Here is a 20,134-nt window from a genome sequence, read left to right on the forward strand (position 1 = left end):
GTGAGACATCAAAATACTTTATTACCCTAGTATCAGAAAGTGTGCACACCCTTAATGTGGCACCATCTGGGAGCTGTGCCTGTGCACAGTTGCCTTGTGTGCTTCTGTGATGGAGTGCTGCACATGTGAGATTCTTCAATATTTCCTCAAAGATACTGGTCCTGCAGGCAGGAGCTGTCAGCGAGCTTATCTACTGGCAGGGTGTGACTGCTGGACACTTCTCAAGTTCGAGCAGAGAGTTGTGTCTGTGTGGCATTCCAGTACTGATGAACAGTCCTTGTGGAACCATGGATACTGCAAGAACTTTATTGAATATTTCATGGTGCTCTTAACTCCCCTGGAAAAAGAGAGTTTAACAAGCAGTTTCAAATCTCTGTTCTGTTTTCTTTTGAGTAATAGTTAAAAATAAGGAGTTAGTTGTAGCTCGTGACTACCATACCTGAAAGGCCAACAATGTGAAGCACATTCATGGGAAATGCTTTTTCTGGGAGAAGCAGATAGGTTGCAGTTTTGGAAGTGAAAACTGGCTTAAGATTGTAGATCCTTGGAGTTAGTATTTGGGGGAGTGTCTTCAATCTTACTAATTGGGTTATTTTGGTAATTGAATAGTAGCCAGCTCCTTTGTTGGAGAGGGAATACCGTAGAAAGAAATTATTTGGGCCTATTAGTCAGACTTTTAAATTTATGTCTTCATTTAGTGATGATCTGCAAGGTGTGGAGATCAGTGCAAAAGGCAACGAAAATGAAGTACAGAATCGTGAAGGGGAAAATATTTTTTACTAGAGATGTAGTAAATCTCACTTTTCTAAGCTTCAGTAAAATTACTTTTAAAGTGTCAAAAGCAGAAAGTTGTCAGTTCAGGAGCAAGTTGGGATAGGTATTGGGATACATTTCCATTTTAATTTCAGTTTAGGCTTAAATGGTAAGAGTCTTATGTCTTATTTTCAGGGCTAATTCAGTTTTGTCATACAAAGAGAGGATTCTGGTGATACAAAACCAGGAGGCATCATCTGTTCTGTTTTATTCCCAGGTCAGTGTGGCTACATTGTCAGTGTTCTTCACATTCAGCAGCACTCAGGATAAGAAGACTTTCAGTAGACACAACCAATATTTTCATACCCTTACTGCTCCAGTGTCTTGCTTTGCCTATTTCTCATGGTTCATCATTGCATATTTTAGTACCTTGCACACTGACAAGCAGGGATGAGACTATTACTGTGCATTACATTCTTAAAATACAGCTGTCTATATTTGAAAGGTAGTTCTTGCTCATCTGTAGTATCACACAAGAAATTTGAGGAAGCAAGAGTTGAAATACTTGCTAGCAGTAGTAGCATGAAGCTTTTAAAGGTCAGTATTAGAATTGCAATTATCTTTTTGTACTGTTCTTTAGCTGACTACAGACAATATATTTTGTGACCTGATGCAAATAGTTACAGCCTTGTTTTTCCTCAGTTTGCATGGGAAAAGAAGACATCATCTAGATGATGAGATGTGGTAGAAACAGTATGTGGTACTGTAAAATACTTGCTTTCACTTTTGTTGTATGCATTTTAAAGCAATGTCTGGCACTTGATCTGATTTTCGAACATGATCTAATGTAGAAGACAACAGTTCACAAAGAACACCTGTTTAAATCATATCTCACACCCCATGTCTTATTGTCAGATAATAGTATTGCCATGGTAAGGTGATTTATTCCTTCAAAAAAAGTTAAGTCCTTGTCTTTCAGGTTATGGACTGACCATTGACTTAATTAATTGTAGTGTGTGTATCTCTGTCATTACAAGCTAAATTAAGAGAATTGTCTGCTTTTCAGAGTGTCTGAAAAATGACCTATGATTTTGACAAGAAACACTTTTTCATGTACTTTTTGGAAAAGGAAAATATTTTGGCAGCTGATGTTTGGGAAGAATAACTTTGTGAGATCTTTCCTTATTAGTCTAGTAAACTTGCAGGCTTAAACACACAAACTTCAGCTATTGAAATACTGAAAGAAATCATAGTTATATCTCTTCCCCTGCTTTTTTAATTTCTCTTTATTATAGTCTAGGGAGGAAGAGATACCACAAATCATTTTAATGTATCGTCTCACCATAAGTCAGGGACTGGGAGATCAAAATCATTCTTAAATGAAGGTCAGGTTCACGACCACCTGAGGAACCTGACTACAAAATTCATCGAATCATAGAATGGTTTGGGTTGGAAGGGGTCTTAAAAATCGTCTAGTTCCAGGCCATGGACAGGGATGCTATTCACTAGATCAGGTTGCACATGACCTATCCAGCTCAGCCTTGAGCAGTGCTTGGGATAACACATCTAGCTTCACCACCTTCTGAGTAAAGATTTTTTTTCTAACATCTAATCTAAACTCACCCGCTTTCAGTTAAAACCATTACCTCTTGTCCTGTTACTGTCTGCTCATGCAAAATTTCTCAACCCCCTCCTTTTTATGAGCCCCCTTAAGTGAGGTCTCTCCAAAGTCTTCTGTGTGCTGATCAACCTCAGCTCTCTCAGCCTTTATTCATAGGAGTGCTGCTCCATTCCTCCGATCATCTATGTGGCCTCCTTTGGAGCTGCTCAGCCACGCTTATGTCAGTCTTGTGCTGAGGACCACAGAGCTGGATGCAGCACTCCAGGCTGGGTCTCACAAGGACAGAGTGGTGGGGGAGAATCCTCTCCCTTGAGCAGCTAGCCAGCCCTCTTTTGATGCAGCCCAGGATGCAGTTGGCTCTCTGGGCTGTGAGCACACCGTATTGGCTTATGTTCAGCTTTTTGTCCATAAGAACAACCAAGTCCTTTTCCTCAGGGCTGCTCTCAATGAGTTCTCCCAGTTTATACTCGCATCTGAGATTACCCTGACCCAGGTGCAGCACCTCGCACTTGGACTTGAACTTCATGATGTTCTTGTAGACCCAGTTCTCAAGCTTGTCCAAGTCCCTCTGGATAGTATCACTTTCTTCTGTTGGTCAACTACACCATTCAGCTTTGTACTATCTGCAAACTTGCTGAGGATGCACTTCAGCTCAGTGTCTGGGTCATGGATGAAGATACTTAAAAGCACTGGTCCCAAGATGAAGTCCTGAGGATCAAATTATGCTGTATGTCTTTTTTCAGTCCCTTTAATCCTAAGCATCGGATTCTAAGCCAGTCCAAAGCAGTCAGTGGAACTTGATTTGACTCCAGTGGTGATGTTATCAGGCTCATTACAATGTATAGCATTTCTCTGCATATTCCTCTGTATGATGATACCAAACTCAGGATCTCCAAGTAATTTTCATTTCCTCATGATCCATTGTCTCGTGATACAAGCTGTAAGTGGCTCTGGTTATTAGAACATATTGTTGCCTTTATGGGGGAGAATCCTATGCCAAGAAAAATATTCTTAAATCATATGCATGGTTCATATGGGCGACTTGCTTCACTGTTTCTTCAGTTACCCTTTCTTGACTGGAACCCTCACTTTCCTTTCTAATTTTTGTTGGTGATAGCCATTCTTCACCAGCTTTGAATAAGGCTGGACATGTTTTCTTGGATCAGGCCATTGGTGGTTCATCTGAAAGCAGCTGCTCTTTTGTATCAGCTGTTGGCAGGTACTGGAGGAGTGAGAGGCATTGTGTCAAGGGGAGCCCTGCCTCTGTAGGAATGCTCCATGTGAACAGCTAGTGGCAGAGTGATCTCACTGAGAAGTGCTGTAGCTCCTGGACCTGCCTGTGTGCACAGAGCTCGCTCTTTGCTTTGCTGCCTCTGCCACTGTGGAGTTTATTTCGTGGAGGGAGTTCCTTCAGCCACTCTTTGTGGATATGCTTGAAGAAAGTAACTGAAATAAAGGTTTTGCTGCTTACTGGAGTTGAGAGCTGCATCTTACCGGTGTGACCACTGTCTGTCACTTTCCCAGCCTCTTAGTCCTTTGGGTGTAACAGGGAATGAAAATGACAGTCCCAGGCATGTCCTTACATAAATTTAAATAAGCTTACCCTTATTCGGGTGTGTTCAGGGTAAGAATCTGTTTTTCAGAGCTGAAGAAGCATGTAGATGTGGACCATACTTTCGTGTAACTCCTGTTAACAGTAAATAATGATGCCTTTTAATATGAAACGTATTATACCACTGCTTTGATGTTGTAGGGCTAGTTTTAGTAAAGAAGATTGTTCAGTAAAGCATCCTCTGGTGGGTGGGTTGCTACAGCAATATTCTGGTAAGGGTTCTGGTAAAGATTGAAAATTGTCTGAATGTTATCTGTGGCTGTACATTATCCACAGTTTAAGTCACAGGTATAGTACATATTTATTTTTATTGTACAGGTCAAGATTATTCTGCTCCTGGAGGATTCTTGACTGTGTAAGTGGCTGCTAAAATAAAATGCCTATTTCAGTCTCACAGTGGAACAAAACTTTTGCTGCTGTACTCAGAATACAGTACTTGGCTTGATTAACAACTATGTCCTGACTAGGGAGATAAATAACTGAATGAGGCCCAGGGCTGGGGGTAAAATTCTTTCTTTTTATGGTTGTAAGCAGAGCACAACACTGATTCATTAAGCGAAGCAGAATGAATTTGATTTTCTGTGTATAATGGCTGTGCTGTATAGTCTAGAGACATCCAGACAAGGAAATCTGTCATACTATGAATATTTTTGAAGGGTGTGGTGGGTGTAAATACTTAATATAGTTCACGTAATTGCTTGGAAGTGGCTGATGTACATATATGAGATAAAATTAGCACTATTTAATGCTGAAATTAGTGCCAGTATGTTATAGTGCAAACTTTCTCTTCTTTTTACAGTGTGTTTGCCACTTTTAAAAGATGGTAGTAACAGGTCACCAACACTCCGAATACTTTTTGTCAGATGGTGTGTTCTGAGAATTCATCAATCTGTTGATTACATCTGTTTTGAATAACTGCTACTGAACTTCGTATCTTAAAAATTAGATTTTATTTGCTTCCATTTATTCTTAATAATCTGGATGTGGATTGTAGTGATCTTCATTGTACTGTGATAGTTTCTGCAAGCACTTTTATAACTCTTCTTTCATCCAGTTTTCTGGTATTAATGACTATATGGTATTTCTGTAAAGTTCCTATTTATCTGGGAGAATTCCAGCAGGGTTCTGTCATTATGGGTCAGCAGTCTTCAGTATCCCCCCATGTGCAGACTGGATGGTGATACTGCCTAGCTGGAGGTTCTTTGGCACGCTGACCACCTACCATGAAACTTGAGATCTCCTGGTCTTCTTGTTACAGGTCTCAATGGTCACTTGTTGTGTTATGAATCAGTGTCTCTCTACCGAGACTGTCAGTTTCTTCCTTAATTTTCATCTTTGCAATGGCAGGTGAGAATATTCTTGATACTCTTTAGTCACACTTCTTAGATGACCAATCGTTTAGTTATACCTTCCTGCGGCCTCCTTTTTTGTTACCCCTTCTTCCTTCTTGTCCTCCACACTTTGAGACAGTTCCAGGATATGTTGTCCTGGCTTGGTAGCTAAGCTGGAAATGTCCTTCATTTGCTGAAGCTTGCATTTATCTTGTTGTTTGTTGTCTTTGGAAGAGGAGATGAGTAAAAGTAGGTGGGCCTAATTAAAAAATTAAATTTACATCAATTAATAACGTGTTTCAAGCATTAAACAGGATTCATGACTTCATAGATCAGCTTCCTAAATATCAATTTACCTTATGGACAGAAGTTACTTGACCAGATTTGGCTATTTGGCTTCCAGGCCAGCTGTAGCAAGTTTGAACAATTTGCATAAAAGCTGGGTAAAACTGAATGGTAGTTTGTGCTGTTACTGCCTTGGTCTTATATGTTAGCTACCACTTGGGAGGTTGGTTATTGTTGTTTGGTTTGGGTTTTTTAAAATATATATTTAGTCTAAAGAGAGAAGTATATATTTTTTTTAAATTAATCAGAAAGGAAAGTAATTTTGGGTGTCAGTGTTAGTTTTAACTGTTTATCTCCAATTATAAAGCTAATTGTCTGAGCTAAGTAGCATTCCAAACTAATGCAAAGCATTTTCCCAACATATCTATGAATCAGTATGAACAGTAAGCTATTCTGAATTTCAGATTACCATGTTTGTCCCTCTTTTATTCAGTCTCACCAGCGATCTGTTTTCACATTTTCCCTTTACAGGGAGAATTGTCTTTTAAGCAAGTGTGAAATTGGTTAAGCTGTAATACTCGTTTAACAAAAAGCATTTGTGTGGTGTTTTTTCCAGTACAAAAATGCAAGTCATTCCAAAACACTTAAAGGAAGTTTCCTCCATAACTCAAAAGGATTATATCACTGTGCTTTTTATTTTAAATTTTCTGCAAGTACTGTACTGTGAAAGGTACAGTACTGATTGCTCTGGTGGATTCTTAAGAAGAAACAACATCAGTTTTAGGAGAGAGGGTTACTTTTACAGGTCTGTGGCATTCGTGTAAACTGAAGTATATTCTGTTCACTCTTTTAATGTGACTACTTTTATCAGCTGGAAAAAGGGAAGAAGGTATTGCCTTTTCCATCCAAAACATTGCTCCAAGACCCAAAAAGTGAAGAATATAAAGTATACTTTTCTGGGCTGTTTTTTTGTTCAGCTTTGTTTTGTCACTAGCATCCTTAAACATGTTGCATGTGACAAGTCAGTGATGGAAATTATAGAACTTCTGGTTATGAGAGTATTAGGACAAAGGTAAGCTTTTTGCTGGAGTTTCTTTCAAGGTTCTTTGAAGGCAACTACTTTGTTCTGGTCTGATTATTCTAGTGCATTGAGCAGAATTGCCAAGTGGTACTGAAATACTGTTTGCTAGTATTGTGAGCTTGTTTATTCAGTCTTCCTCTGTTTTTTCTTTCATGCTTCAGTTCTGTTTTGCTCTCCCATAATTACTCTGCCATGATCTGTGGTGCTTTTCTGCTGCTCTTGGGAGAGCATCCAGTTGAGTGTTACAGTAAAACAGACAATATTCCAGTCAGGTTCAAGGTTTCAGTAGGAAGCACTAGATGCTCAGAAGCATCTTTTGCTGCAGGGGAGAGATGGAGTATGTAACTTGTTTACATAGTGATTGTGTAGTAAGAGCTCCTTTAAAACCAAACCAGACTTTAATGAAGCACTTTGCCAAAACTTGCATATTTCTTACCTGTTACATCCTTGAATGAGATACCTTTGGGTCTTTGTTTGGGAGAACAATATATGGTGATGTATTGTAATTGCAAATGACAACATGAAACAGATTTCTGATTCAGTTCAGTATAGTTGACATTTTTCATTGAGAGGATTTATTTGGATATTGCCAAATATAAGAATTTTAAATTTAATGTTCTTAATATTAGCACTGGTTTACTCAGTACAGACAGCTAACATAGACAGACAATGCTGAATTTCACTTAAGCTGTGTTTAGTAGATTTGAAGACAGCAATAAACCTTGGTTTGTTTCATCTTGTTTTTTAATATGACAGCTTGCCTTTCTAGAATAGTTAACATTTTGTTTTCTTACTTTCTGATATATAAACTTGCACCAAGTTCCATTTTATCATTTGAATTACATTGTATCCCAAACATAGGTAGTTCTTTTAGATAGTTGTACTAACATGTTAAAAATCAACCAAATTTCAACATTTGGCTTTAAATGAGTTGAGAACCATTTTACTCTGTTTCTTGTTCAGGTATGTGAGGGACTCCGTAGCAGAAGTACATTGTTGCTCAGAGGTCTCTGATTTTCCTTACAAGAACAAACCTTGTCAGAATTGAAACAATGTTGTCAAAATTAGTTTTATTACAGCTGACCTTAAAAAAATGGAGAACTGTGACTTTTGCTAAATGTCCTTGACAGGATGAACTCTGTAACATGCTTTCACACAAACAAATCTGATTTCCTTCTGTGAAGTAGGTGGTTCTGCAAACAACAGGATAGCAGCAGATGATTTTCTGCCAGACATCAGCAGATCCTAATACTTCATCTCCCACGGTATTCTTATAAACAAATCTACTAAATAGTCTGCTACCTGAAGTGGGTCCCAAAGACTTTGTATTACAAAGTCCAGGTGGCAGCCAGCTACTTGTGGCTTCCTGTCAAAGCTCTTGTCAAATACTGGAGCAAATATTCTTGTAACTTCTTTATTAGTAACTGAATGAGGGGACAGAGCACATCATCTGCACTTTTGTGATTTGGTGGGAGCAAGAAAGGTAAGGGAAGTCAGAGAGACTGTTGGGAGGGAGCTCAGTATCCGGGGGGAATGCACCAACATAATTCAGCTATGGTGAGCACAAAGCTGGGGGGTTGGGAGGGAATAGCCCCCATGCACCAGAAGAGGCTTGGGACCAGCTCTGGGCCACCAGCCCAGCTGTTCTCCTGATCACCTCCAGTGTGCCCTGGCTGAGCACTTCCTACATCCTCAACTGTGCTAGCAGCAGTTAGAGAGGGATTAATCCCTCTATTGAGAACCTGTGGGACTGCTTCTTTAGGTACCGCTGGAGGAAAATCCTAATAAATGGGATTCTAAGCACTCAGAAGCAGGTTGCCCAGAAAGGCTGTAGAGTCTCTCTTCTTCAGGATACACACAGCTCCATCAACATATTCCTCCAAACAGTATATTGTAATGGCCCTGCTTTCTGCAGGGCATCAGACAGTCAAAACTGCTCTTACTCTCAGCTTTCTGTGTGTTATGCTCCTCAAGAAGCAAACAGCAAAATTGGTCATTGTAATATGACAGACTCCATGCAACTTGCCATGGTGTAGGAGTTAGTTTGCAATCCCTCAAGTTACCCTAGGCATGATAGGAGAAATCCATGGGGGTTGTGGTTGGGATGTTGGCTGGAGAGCCTTACTACCTATCTGCCTAAATGTGTGTCTGAGTCCCCTGGCCTTGACTGAAATGAATAGAAGTCTTCTGCACTTCGGTTGGTGGTGTTTATTTCATGACTCTTACAAATTTTAGTTTGAAATCACTGTCTCTAGGTATTCATGTGGCAAGTAGGAAAACAGTTTTTTTACTAATGAGTTTTTGATATACAGATGGTGTCTTTGAAATGTATGGAACGTACTCGTTTCAGAGCCATGTAAAAAGCAATGTCCTGAAGACAACCTGTATCTTCAAGGTGGCAAGGCAGGGGAAAAGTAAAACTGTTCCTGGAAGTAGAGAAGTTAAAATAAAGACTAATACTTTCAAATTTGCTTGCTTTAGAAGCTGAACTATAGTTATGAATTTCTAAAAATGAGTTCTCAGCCCTTAACTATGATATGCTCTTCAGGCTTCTGTACGTGGAAAATAGGAATGTAAAGTGCATCATATGTTATCACAGGGAGGAAGTGTCAGTCATAATGCTTTTATTTAATCAGAGAATGATTGTGTGTGGAGTCTTAAGTGTCAGTTGTTAATGAAACAGTAAATTTTAAGGGAAAAAAGCATGCTTTGAGAATACGTAATTCATATTAAGGGGATCTACTAGTGAGAAATACAAAATTTTAAACATACATTTGTTCCTGATTTTTGGATTTTTTTGTTCCTTTTCCTAAATAGACTTTGTTAGAATATGCAGAGAAGTGGAAGACATCAGAAGATCCTCTGCCTCTGTTGGAGGTGTACACGGTGGCTATCCGAAGTTATGTTAAAGCACGACCTTACCTTACCTCTGAGTGTGAAAACGTAGCCTTTGTGCTTGAACGTTTAGCACTGTGAGTATGTTGTTTTGGTTACTAAAACCACTCTGTTTGGTCTTAACTTCTCATTGCCTAAATGTTTTCCCAATCCAGTTCTCAGCACCTACCTTCCTCATGGTGGATGCTGTATGTAAGGAAGAATATCTGGTTGTTGGAATTGAGGCAAGAAGGATTCCCAGCTTAGGACAAGCCAACACTCCTGGCTTGAAGCACTTTGCTATTATTGATCTGCATACTGTCTGAAAGTGCATCATTTTGCACAGGCTTTTACAGGGTTGGATTGAATGATGATGTTTTTTATGGTGTCTTCTAGAGAATTTGCTTCTACAGTTTCTGCAAGAGTGTTCATGACCTTTTCTTTATGTGTTCAAGGAAGCAAACTATTTCATGGCTGATGTTTCAAATAACTATTTTGATATTAGAATAAAGAATTGTTAATTTCAACGAATTTCAGCATCAAAAATTGCCTCAAATAATACTCCTTTTTGGCTTCCAGAAGCTGTATTGAACTTCTACTGTGTCTGCCTCTGGACCTACCTGAAAATAAATGGGAAGAATTTCAGGCTTTTGTACAGGTGAGTTCAGTTCATGAACTTAAGACTTAATAGGTTTTCATAATGGTTTGTACACCTAGGGATGTTGAGTATGTAGTATGACTGTAAGGATCAAGGCCTTCAGCTGGAAATCCTACATACTCTGCAGTAATTGCTAAAGATAATATCACGTGTCTGCATGCAGCAGCTGTAGAGAAAAGATATAACAGAGTATTAAAAGAAAATTCATATTTTAAAATATAGTTTATTATTAACACTCTCAGCCATTTCTTGGGGCTTTGTTTTGTTTTGTTGGGGTTTTTTTTGTTTGTTTGTTTCTTTGTTTTTATTTTTTTTTAAGAGACCAGTGTGAGTTGTGTGTTGCTACTTAAGCTACAGATTTTTGCAGGTATTTAGTTTGCTTCCAAGTGTACATCTGCTTACAGAATTTATTCTAGGATATGAGTGCAGTGGAAGATATTTTAATTTACTTTAAGACTTCAGCTGCTTAATCATATTTGCATAGAACCATGCAGTGAGATCTTAACAGCTAATATCTTTTGACATTATAAAAATATTTTTTCAGTGTCTCCAGTACATAGAAATTGAGCTGCTGAAGAGTTTGAGAAGATAAAGTTTAGGCACCTGATACCAGAACAATATGTGGACTAGAGAAATTGTTCATCCATTTTTAAAAGAGAGGCCTATTTCAAAATTAGTTTCAGAAATTTCAGAAGTAGCCCTGTTAATAAGTTTCATGGTGAGTTTGAGGCAGTCAGTTGTTTTGGTTTCTCAGCTTATGTCTTATGCAACAGAGACAAAAGTAAAACCTATGTAGGCTGAATGTTAAGACTGTTACGTTACACATTTAACTCTCTATCTGTTAAGGTGTTAATTTGATAGCAGAAGGTATAAAGGAGTACAAAAGGCACATTATTTATGTCATTTTTAAACAATACCTTGTTTTGTAAAATATATTATTCAGATGGCTCATAAAAACTTGATGGAAAATGGCAGCCGGGAACTGCACATTTTAACAACACTTACACAAGAGAAGGGAGTGTGGAAGAACCCAGTATTGTGTGGTATTCTGTCCCAGGAACAGTTGGACCCAGATAAAGGTAAAATTTAAAGTTATGGTTGGGATAAAATATGCTTCATTTTTATGATACATTGAAATATTATTATGATCTTGGTCAGTTTGGGTCACCTGTCCCTGCTGTGTCTCCTCCCAAGCTCCCCCAGCCTCCCCACCAGCATGGCAGTACAAAAATGAGAAAAGGCCTTGGCTCTGTGTAAGCCCTGCTCAGCAATAACAAAAACATTTCTCTGTTACCAACCCTGTGTTCAGCACAAATCCAAATCCAGCCCTGTACCAGCCAATGGGAAGATGATTAACCCTACTCCAGCCAAACCCAGTACATTAGTTTCCTTACTAGCAACTGAAGTTCTTGGAGGTGGATTGTCCATGTGTATATTCACTTCCTGACTTCATCCTCTTTGGCCAAAGCAAGGTTGATAAAATGTAAAGGTGGTAGATTGATCTGTACCTGCCCTACATCTGATGAGGGGTCTAGTAGTCGGATTATGAGAGCTTTGTAAGGCAAATATTCTTTGTGCTCTTTAAGTCTTCTAGTCAGCTAAAATGTGGCATTAATCTGGACTGTCTTCCACAGAGAACCTGTTAGTGCCTGGAGCTTATTAATGCTCTTGTGTGCCACTAATCTGTGGATTGCATTTTCTCTGGTTTAATCCGTGTATGGTATGAGCAGTACCTGTAATAAAAGTTCATAGTCCTTCTTGTGAACTAGGCATGTAATCCCTTGGTAGTAGAAACTGACATGCCTGCTATGGGATTCAAGGATATAAGGGGGAAACTGTCTAAAAGGTTAGATCCCAGTCTGTCCAGGTTAATTTGCTAAATTTAGTAGATTGTACTACCACCTGTCAGATGTTATCTGCACATCTTCATTTTCCCTCATGTTCTGTAATTTTATATTAATTTTGCACATGCCTTGCACAAACGTTTGTGAATTTTAATGGATGAGGTAGCATTGCACAAAAAAGGACAATTATTTTTCCAGTAGTTGTTCCCATTAAATATGTCAGGGCTTACACTCATAGAGGTTAAGTGATTTGTTCTAGAACACCACTTGTGTCTCAAAGCATTTTTATGAATTATAATTCTTTTGGTAGACTAGCAATTTGTTCACAATAACTTTTGAAATTGACGCTGCATGATAAAATGTATTCATCAAATATTAAAAAAAATAAGCAAAGCCTTCCCCAATAACCTCAAAATCTTATCCTTAAGACTGTTCCCCACCATAAATGTAGTCCTGTAACCCCAGCACTGGCTTTTGTCTTAAAATGTCAGCTTTAGTTCGGTTACAAAACAAACGTAATTAAAATTCATGTTTTGAATGAACTTTCAGATGTTAAACGTAATGGTTAGAATCACTAGGATTAGAATAATGGCTTAAGAGCTAATATGTAACTCTAACCCCGAGGTCTTCCTGTGTCTTGTTGAGAAGATAACAGAAAATGTGCTGATGCTTATGCAAGGTAGGCTGGCTGACACAGTAAACACTAAAGGAAGGGGATTACTGAGAATTAGCAGATAGAACAGAGTGTTTACAATATTAAATGCAGCAATTATAGTAATAAGTTAAAATGAAACATCTTGGGTTACTAATATATCTTAAAGTCTAAGGTTTTCCTGTATCTTGTTACAGAAATAAGGTAAAATGTTCCAATGTTATTCCAGGCAGACTATCCAGGACTAAATGTTGTGGGTGAAAGGATTATTGGTACCTGGTAGGGGAAAAGCAAGGCTAGACTACTGAATGTGGTTAGTCACAGGGTCATTTGTGGGTTGGCAGGGGTATGAATGTTTTTTATAATGCATTGGTAATGCCATTAAAGGAACATTTATCTGCTGCTTACAATGTCCTCTAATTAATACAAAAAAGGTTTACTGTCTACCCATTGTCTGTTAGTGTGCTCTGGCTTTCCTTTGTTCCTGCATGAATACAAATCTGGTCATAGCTTCATCGCCACGGGGGGAGGAAGAAGGAGCTCACTTGATCTGAATATTCTTACACATCAGTTAGCCATTGCTGATCATTTTTAACTGGGTACAAGGATATAAGCAGATAACTGAGAAGTTGGTTGAAATGATAATTCAACCATAAATCTGAAAATACATGAAAGATAATGAAGGGGTCTAACAGGCCCGATTTCTGCAAAAGACAGTATTTTCTACCTTAAGGTCTTGTGCACTAAAGTGGTAAAGAAAATGGTTGACCTGATTTTCATTTCAAGATGAACTTTTAGTAATGTTCCATATAAGCAGCTAGAAGAAGAAGTCATGAAATAAAGATAGTAGTGAATCAAACTAGATATATGTGAAGAAGCAAAGAATAAAATGAGATGAGCTTTTTTTTTTTACAAACCAAGTTTCATATTCTAATAGTTCAGGTACTACAGAGAGAATTAATTTTTTGCCTGTTGAAAGTACTTACTCTTCATCAAGTCAAAATAGAAATTGAAAAGTCAAGAAAATAGAAATTAAGTGAATGGGCACCATGATTCAGGTGAAATTCAGGAGGAGGAAATTAAAAGCAATGTGATGAAAGTTCCTATCAAGATGTGTCAGAAAGTGAGCACTGCAGATGACCAGAAGGTTTTGGGAATACTCAAAGTCTGGGAAAAAAATCTCATTTAGAAAAGATCAAGATACTCCTAATACTGAAACCGTATAATGAATGTGCTGGTTTTCACAAAAGAATCAAAAAACAGTAGAAAAAGTCTGCTGTTTTTAAAGATGTGAGAATGTGTCATGAAATTAAAGTGAGAGCAATTGAAAACCAAGAGGTTTTTTTTTGCAGTATATATCTACCTTGTATATCTACCTATATCTACAGGGAGGGGTTGATGTCAAAAGGATTAAAGGAAATTCATTGTCTGTGTGTCTAGTTTTAACAATAGACTTTAAATGTTCTAGAGGTAGTACTAAACCTCATGCTTCAAAGCTGAAACAATTTTGATCTTGAAGATCTGGATGAGACCTGAGATGTATATTTAAGAATCGGAACATTAACCTTTGTTCCCCCTTTTTGTAGGATTCTTACACCTTCCATTGAGGCACCTAGAGTTAGGTTGTTAGTGTAGACTACAGAGTTTAGGTCTGGTGGGAGCATATCTGAAAAATTCAGTTCAATACCTGTCTCTTTTGAGTCTTAGACTACGCACAGTCAAATGTGTACAAGATAAGCCTCTTTTTTCAAATAAAGAAACTTTTTTGGTTGAAGAACTATAAGGTTTTTGACTGTATTCTATGGGCGTATAGCATGAAACATTTCACACCAATAAAAATGGGTTCAGAAACTTCTTTACTTGTCACGTATCCTTCAGTAGCAAGATATTTAAAAGGCAACTGTTAGAAAAGGCATTGCACGTGAGTACAAAGGATGTGAGAGTAGTGGCTTTGTGTTGTCTTTCTGTAGAACTATAATTAAATGGTATCTAAATATTTTAATATTTATATGGTCTCTCAGTCTGTTTTGTGTGCAGCTGTTTAGCCAAGAAATTAGAATGAATTAAAACCTGCGAGTATATAAAAGGTCTGTGACAGGGAATTTTTATGATGAAGGGCAGTTCACCAAGAAGCTTTGTCCTTGACTTTGCTTCGTATCTTTTGTATCGATTTTGAATTGTGTAAATTTTAGGGGTCAACCATGATTGAGTAAATGCAGTCCGTTAACTCTGTACCACGCATATAATGTTTTGGCTTTTTTTTTTTTTAAGTGAATGAATTTTTAGTGTCAGAAGGCCCTGTCCTGCTGGATATGCGTATTAAGCACCTAATGAAAACAAAGCAATTAACACAAGCTACTGCCCTGGCAAAACTCTGCTCTGACCATCCAGAAATCAGTGCAAAAGGCAATTTCAAACAAACCTACCTGGTCTGTCTTTGTTCAGGATCACCAAATGAAAGGCTAATGGAAGAAGTAAGTAAATACTGAGGAATTTTTTCTTGAACTTATTTCTTTAATGATAGTAAAGTCACTGATCATAAGCTGGTGTTCTATAAGAAGAGGGTTTTCTTCTAAAATATGATCTAAAATATTTTTGGTCTCTTTTTTCTTTTCATTCAACTCGCTTTTACACTGAGTAGTAATGACTCAAATCACTCATGGACATGTTTTATTAGGTCATTAATAGATGTTTTCTGGCTGTGCCACAACTTTGTCTTTGATTTTGCTTGAAGTATTTTAAAATTCTGCCTCAGATCTCATGAGTAGAGTGAAGATAATAATTTTCCCACTCTTTTTATTTAAACTATATTGTTTTTTGTGTATACCTAGTACATAGAATGGGGCCCTTCAGATGCTGCTTGTAGTTCAGAGAATAAATGTAACTTCAAAATTATTGATTTGTAATATAAAATCTTTCTAATTTAAATACAGAAGTCAGAGAGATGATGACAGCTTTGCTCTTGCATTCTTTAAGATGGCATCTTCATTTCTCATCCCCGTCCAAAGATTTAGCTGAACCTTTTTCCTTCTTGAAGGAAAACTAACTGTAAATGTCACTTTTCTTGTCTGCCAGTGTCTCTGCTGTCCTTTTGTTGCTGTCATCTTTTTAATGTTAAATATTAAGCATATTGCGATTGAACCTAAAGGGATAAGAGTTGTACACTGATTAGAGCTGGAAAACTTTCCTACCCTAGATTCAGATGAAATTCTAAGATGACAGCTTCTCACTGAGCATGTTCTTCAGATACTCAGTAGAACTGGATCAGTCTTGCTCTCCTTCCAGCTCTGGCTGCTGCAGACCCTGTCTCAGCAGAACAGAGCAGGCTAGGAGGGCCTGTGATGGGCTGTGCAATCTTTCCTTTGTTTGCTGGAGACATGCAATGGAACTTGGAATTTATGACCCTGCAAACAAACAGGCTTCTTTCACTACTCGACACAAAATGGGCTGGTTCAGTGAATGAACCGTGAATCCCCTGGACAAAAGGAATGGTTTAGCCTTGTTTCTTTGGATGCCATAACATACAGATAAGTTCAAACTGGGTTATCAGGGAGAACCTAACTCGGTTATTTCTGAGCTTTATATTGCTTAGATTAGCAGCTTCAGCTGCAGCACTATTTGCAGTATTGCTAACCATTTTGGAAAGAGAAGGCAGATAAGCTTTAACTTGTCAAGGTGGACTTAGGAACTGAGAAGAACAGTCATTTTGTAGTGTGAGAACAGTAAGGAAATAGTAAAAAACGTATTAAAAAAGTGTATTGGTGTGGAAGTCTTTATATCCATTCAGACTAGGCAGGAAAGTAACATTTAAGCAAATTTTCGGCTTGGATTAATCTAATAGTTTCCTTCAATAACGTGAAGAATTCAGACCTGCAGTATGTGAAATGCTAGAATGACAAACTTGATGGTTGGGCCTGTACAGACCTTTGTTAGAAACAGGGTCCTTTAGGAAGTGTGAGAGGCTGGAAAAGTTTTTAATGAAAAGAGTTCTCTTGTTACAAGTTTGGTTCGCCATATTCTTCTCCAAGCTTTTAATTATAGTCCCTGTCTGAGATGGGGCACTGAGCAAAGCAGACCTTCAGTCTAAATTGCTATTACATTTATACTGTTCCATGTTAAGAAATGCAGCTTTCTTTAGAAGATGAGTTTGATGTTATTAAACCTCAAATAACATTCAGTGAAGGGCTGTTAGTATATTTACAAAGTGTCAATTTAGAGGTGTGAAAATAAGTAGTTGTACTATTCAAAATTGTAGTTTGATTGCTGGATACCGTGGTGCCCAACCCAGCTGTGCTGCTGCCTTACCCAGAGTGCCGGACCAGCTGGGTGTTTGGGTGAGCACTTCTGTTTCTTGCTTTGGGTGGTCTTGCAGTTTCTTAAAAGAGACTTCCAGCAGTGCTGTTGTCATAGCCAAGCTATTCTTCAACTGCTGATGTCAAAGAATAAATACCAGCATGTCCTGCCAGATGCACTAATTGTTGTAACCAAACCAGTATACTGAGAATCAAATTAGACAGCAGTTGTTGCAGTAAGTGCACTGATTCAGTACTGATACAGCTGTCTAGAAGTACAGGGCAACTGTGATTTTTCCTTTGATTTGCCACAAAACGAAGTACTTCCATTGGTACTTGACAAATAATTTATATTGCACAGACTGTAGTGTTCTTCTGGAGCAGCACTCAGATGACCTGCTTCTTTCCTTTTCTTCATATCTTTGTTTTTTTTTAAAAAGTACTGGAACATTCATGTTAAACCTCATATTCATTAACCACCCAGCTCATTGTATTAAAGCAGTAGTGAAATCAGTGACAAGTAAACTGGATTAGAATTAAACGTAGTTTTCTTTTTTGTGTTAAGCTGCAATTTAAAGTTTTAAGTCTTCATATCACTATTATCATATGTATGTGATATGTATGAATAATTAATGTACTTTAAAATTCTTAGGTGACTGGGACACTAGATACATATAAGTCATATGTCTAAGAAAAAGGTTTTTGTTCGCTTTAATAAAACAGTTTTTCTGGTGGCATAATGAGTTTTGACACTGTCTAGAAATGGACTGATTTGCTTTCAAGCTCATCTCTATCACTTCTGAATTATTGTCTTGCAAAGGCTAATGTGACTGTGTCTGAAAATGCAACCACTTTCTTAGTCTTGTTCTTCTCTTTATTCCCTTCTAGATTGCAGAGGTAGATTGCAAAGATGCTTTAGAAATGATCTGTAACCTCGAATCTGATGGAGATGAAAAAAGTGCTCTAATTCTATGTGCAGCATTTCTATCACGCCAGCTGCAGCAAGGGGAGATGTATTGTGCCTGGTGAGTTTGAATCTTGTTTTCTAAGAACAAAAACTTAGCCTGGGGAAGATACATAAGCCATAAGTTAACCTTCTTCAGCTGATAAAATCTGTGAGCTAAACGGGAAGGAGATAAGGCTCTTGGAAAGCTAAAAAAGAAAAGAAATGCGGTTTGCAAGACAAGCATCCATTACAGGAATTTGAAAGCTGTTTCTATGATGAGGCAAATACCAATGGTTGGTTAATATTTTTTTTGTAGAAATAAGAAATTTAATATCTGCAGGCAACTGGTCAGCATTATGTCAGCATTTAATAAGTACTGTTCTTTCTATCCTGTAATAACACAGTGTTCCTTTCGCTAACAAACTTAGGAAGATGCTCTTCACTACTACTATAACCACAATAATAATAAGGTAGATGAAGATACTTATTGTTTAGGGCTTGCTTTCATTAATGTGGGAGCAAATGACTGGTCTTTGTTGGCACATATTTGAGCTGTTAGAATTTGAATTTCCTTCTGCTGATTAGCAAACCTGTATAATTCCTGAAGAATTTGCTTTGTTTTTACATCTCCATTTTATGTGTAGCAGCAGGAGAATACGGTGAAGACAGGATTTTGCTTTAAGAGATTCTGCTAATGTTTTGGGGGTTGCAGTATTCCACAGGGTACTAAGTACTCTTGGCTATTTGCACCTGAGGAGGAATGAACAAGTGAGATAATGTAGATACTGTGATAGTGTTTGGCTTTGGGAGCTAATTTCTTGCTAAATCACAGTCACATTCAGCTCTCAAAGCAGAACAGCTTTAGAAAATATATATCTACCACAGAAAAAAGGCAATCGTCTGTAGATGTTAGTAATTACTAAGAGTTCAGAAATATGCAGTTCCAGTCTGTGAATAGTAAACTACTGTGTAAGACTTTGCTTTTTTTCAATAAGTCATAATGCATAAATTACGTAGTATAAATTATGGTAATGCTGGTTTTATTCTGAACTGTCCTTCTGAATTGAGTCATTGTCATAATTTTGAAATTTAGATACTTAATATTTTATTATTTTAATAATAATAATTTATAATAATATTAATTTATGAAATATTTTAATAAGAGATAAGGTGTGAATAAATTTTAGACTTTCCTTCCCCAAAGACAAAATGGAAAATGCCTTGCATCTCTTGTTATCAGAATAGTTGCATTGATGGCCCTGAAATATTGTTCTCTTGTTCTAGGGAACTGACTCTTTTCTGGAGTAAACTGCAGCAAAGGGTAGAGCCTTCTATTCAAGTGTATCTAGAGAGATGTCGTCAACTTTCTGTGTTAACTAAGACTGTTTATCACATTTTCTTCCTGATTAAAGTAATTAATTCAGAGGTAAGGATACTCCTGAAAGAATATTTTTGGCACTTTCAATGGAACTGTAATCAGGAAAATTTATGAAAATTTCTTTGATATCCTGTCTTTCTGCGTAAGATTAGTTTCAGGGCAATCTTAATTTGTTTTAGGAAAGGCCATAGCAACTTCCTTCTGCAGGTAAATTATAAATTGATTCATTTTGAATCATTAAAACTTTGGTTCATTTGGAACAAAAGATTGGGGTTAAACAGAAAAGCTGGATGCCTCAACTGAGATAAAGAAAACACTAAAGGTCAGGTTATAGCCTCTAGGTTTGCCTGTGTCCTCTAAATGTGGAATTTTCTGTAAGCAAGCCCTGATATTCCTCACCATTATTTTCCATATTTCAAAAACTACAGAAAATTGAGAGGATCAGCTTATGAGGACAGGAAATGATGGGTGTATATTAAGACAAGGAAAATTACAGGAAATTTAGAAAGAAAATAAGAAACTACACAAAACAGCCCAAAACTATAATTTAAGGCTTTTTGAATTGCCACTTATGAATGCAGTTTATTTGGATAAATTAAATGCTTGTCAATTGTGGGTTTAGACCCACTGTTGTTTTAAAACCTTGCTCATCTTTCTCAGCTAACCTTGTCATCTAATTTGCTTAGTTTCTTTAGTAGCTGCAGTTTTTAATATTGATAGCTAAATAGAGCTCTTACAAAGATTTCTCTAAGTTGGGATATTAATTCTAGAATATCAGGTTTTGGTTTTTTTCAGTGTTCTGGTATG

General features: G+C 37.5%; 1 protein-coding gene across 1 annotated transcript in view; it reads left to right on the top strand.

Annotated features, from left to right (window-relative positions):
- The window catches only part of ZNF292 (zinc finger protein 292), a 45,598-nt gene that overhangs the window by 17,315 nt on the left and 8,149 nt on the right, over window positions 1-20,134 (top strand). The window contains exons 2-7 of the mRNA XM_062489863.1: window positions 9,501-9,655; window positions 10,137-10,215; window positions 11,159-11,294; window positions 14,983-15,185; window positions 17,892-18,028; window positions 19,234-19,375. Coding sequence (XP_062345847.1) covers window positions 9,501-9,655; window positions 10,137-10,215; window positions 11,159-11,294; window positions 14,983-15,185; window positions 17,892-18,028; window positions 19,234-19,375 — 852 coding nt within the window. The remainder of the gene's footprint in view (window positions 1-9,500; window positions 9,656-10,136; window positions 10,216-11,158; window positions 11,295-14,982; window positions 15,186-17,891; window positions 18,029-19,233; window positions 19,376-20,134) is intronic.

Source organism: Cinclus cinclus, chromosome 3 (genome assembly GCF_963662255.1).
Source record: "Cinclus cinclus chromosome 3, bCinCin1.1, whole genome shotgun sequence".
In the NCBI taxonomy this organism is placed as follows: Eukaryota; Metazoa; Chordata; class Aves; order Passeriformes; family Cinclidae; genus Cinclus; species Cinclus cinclus.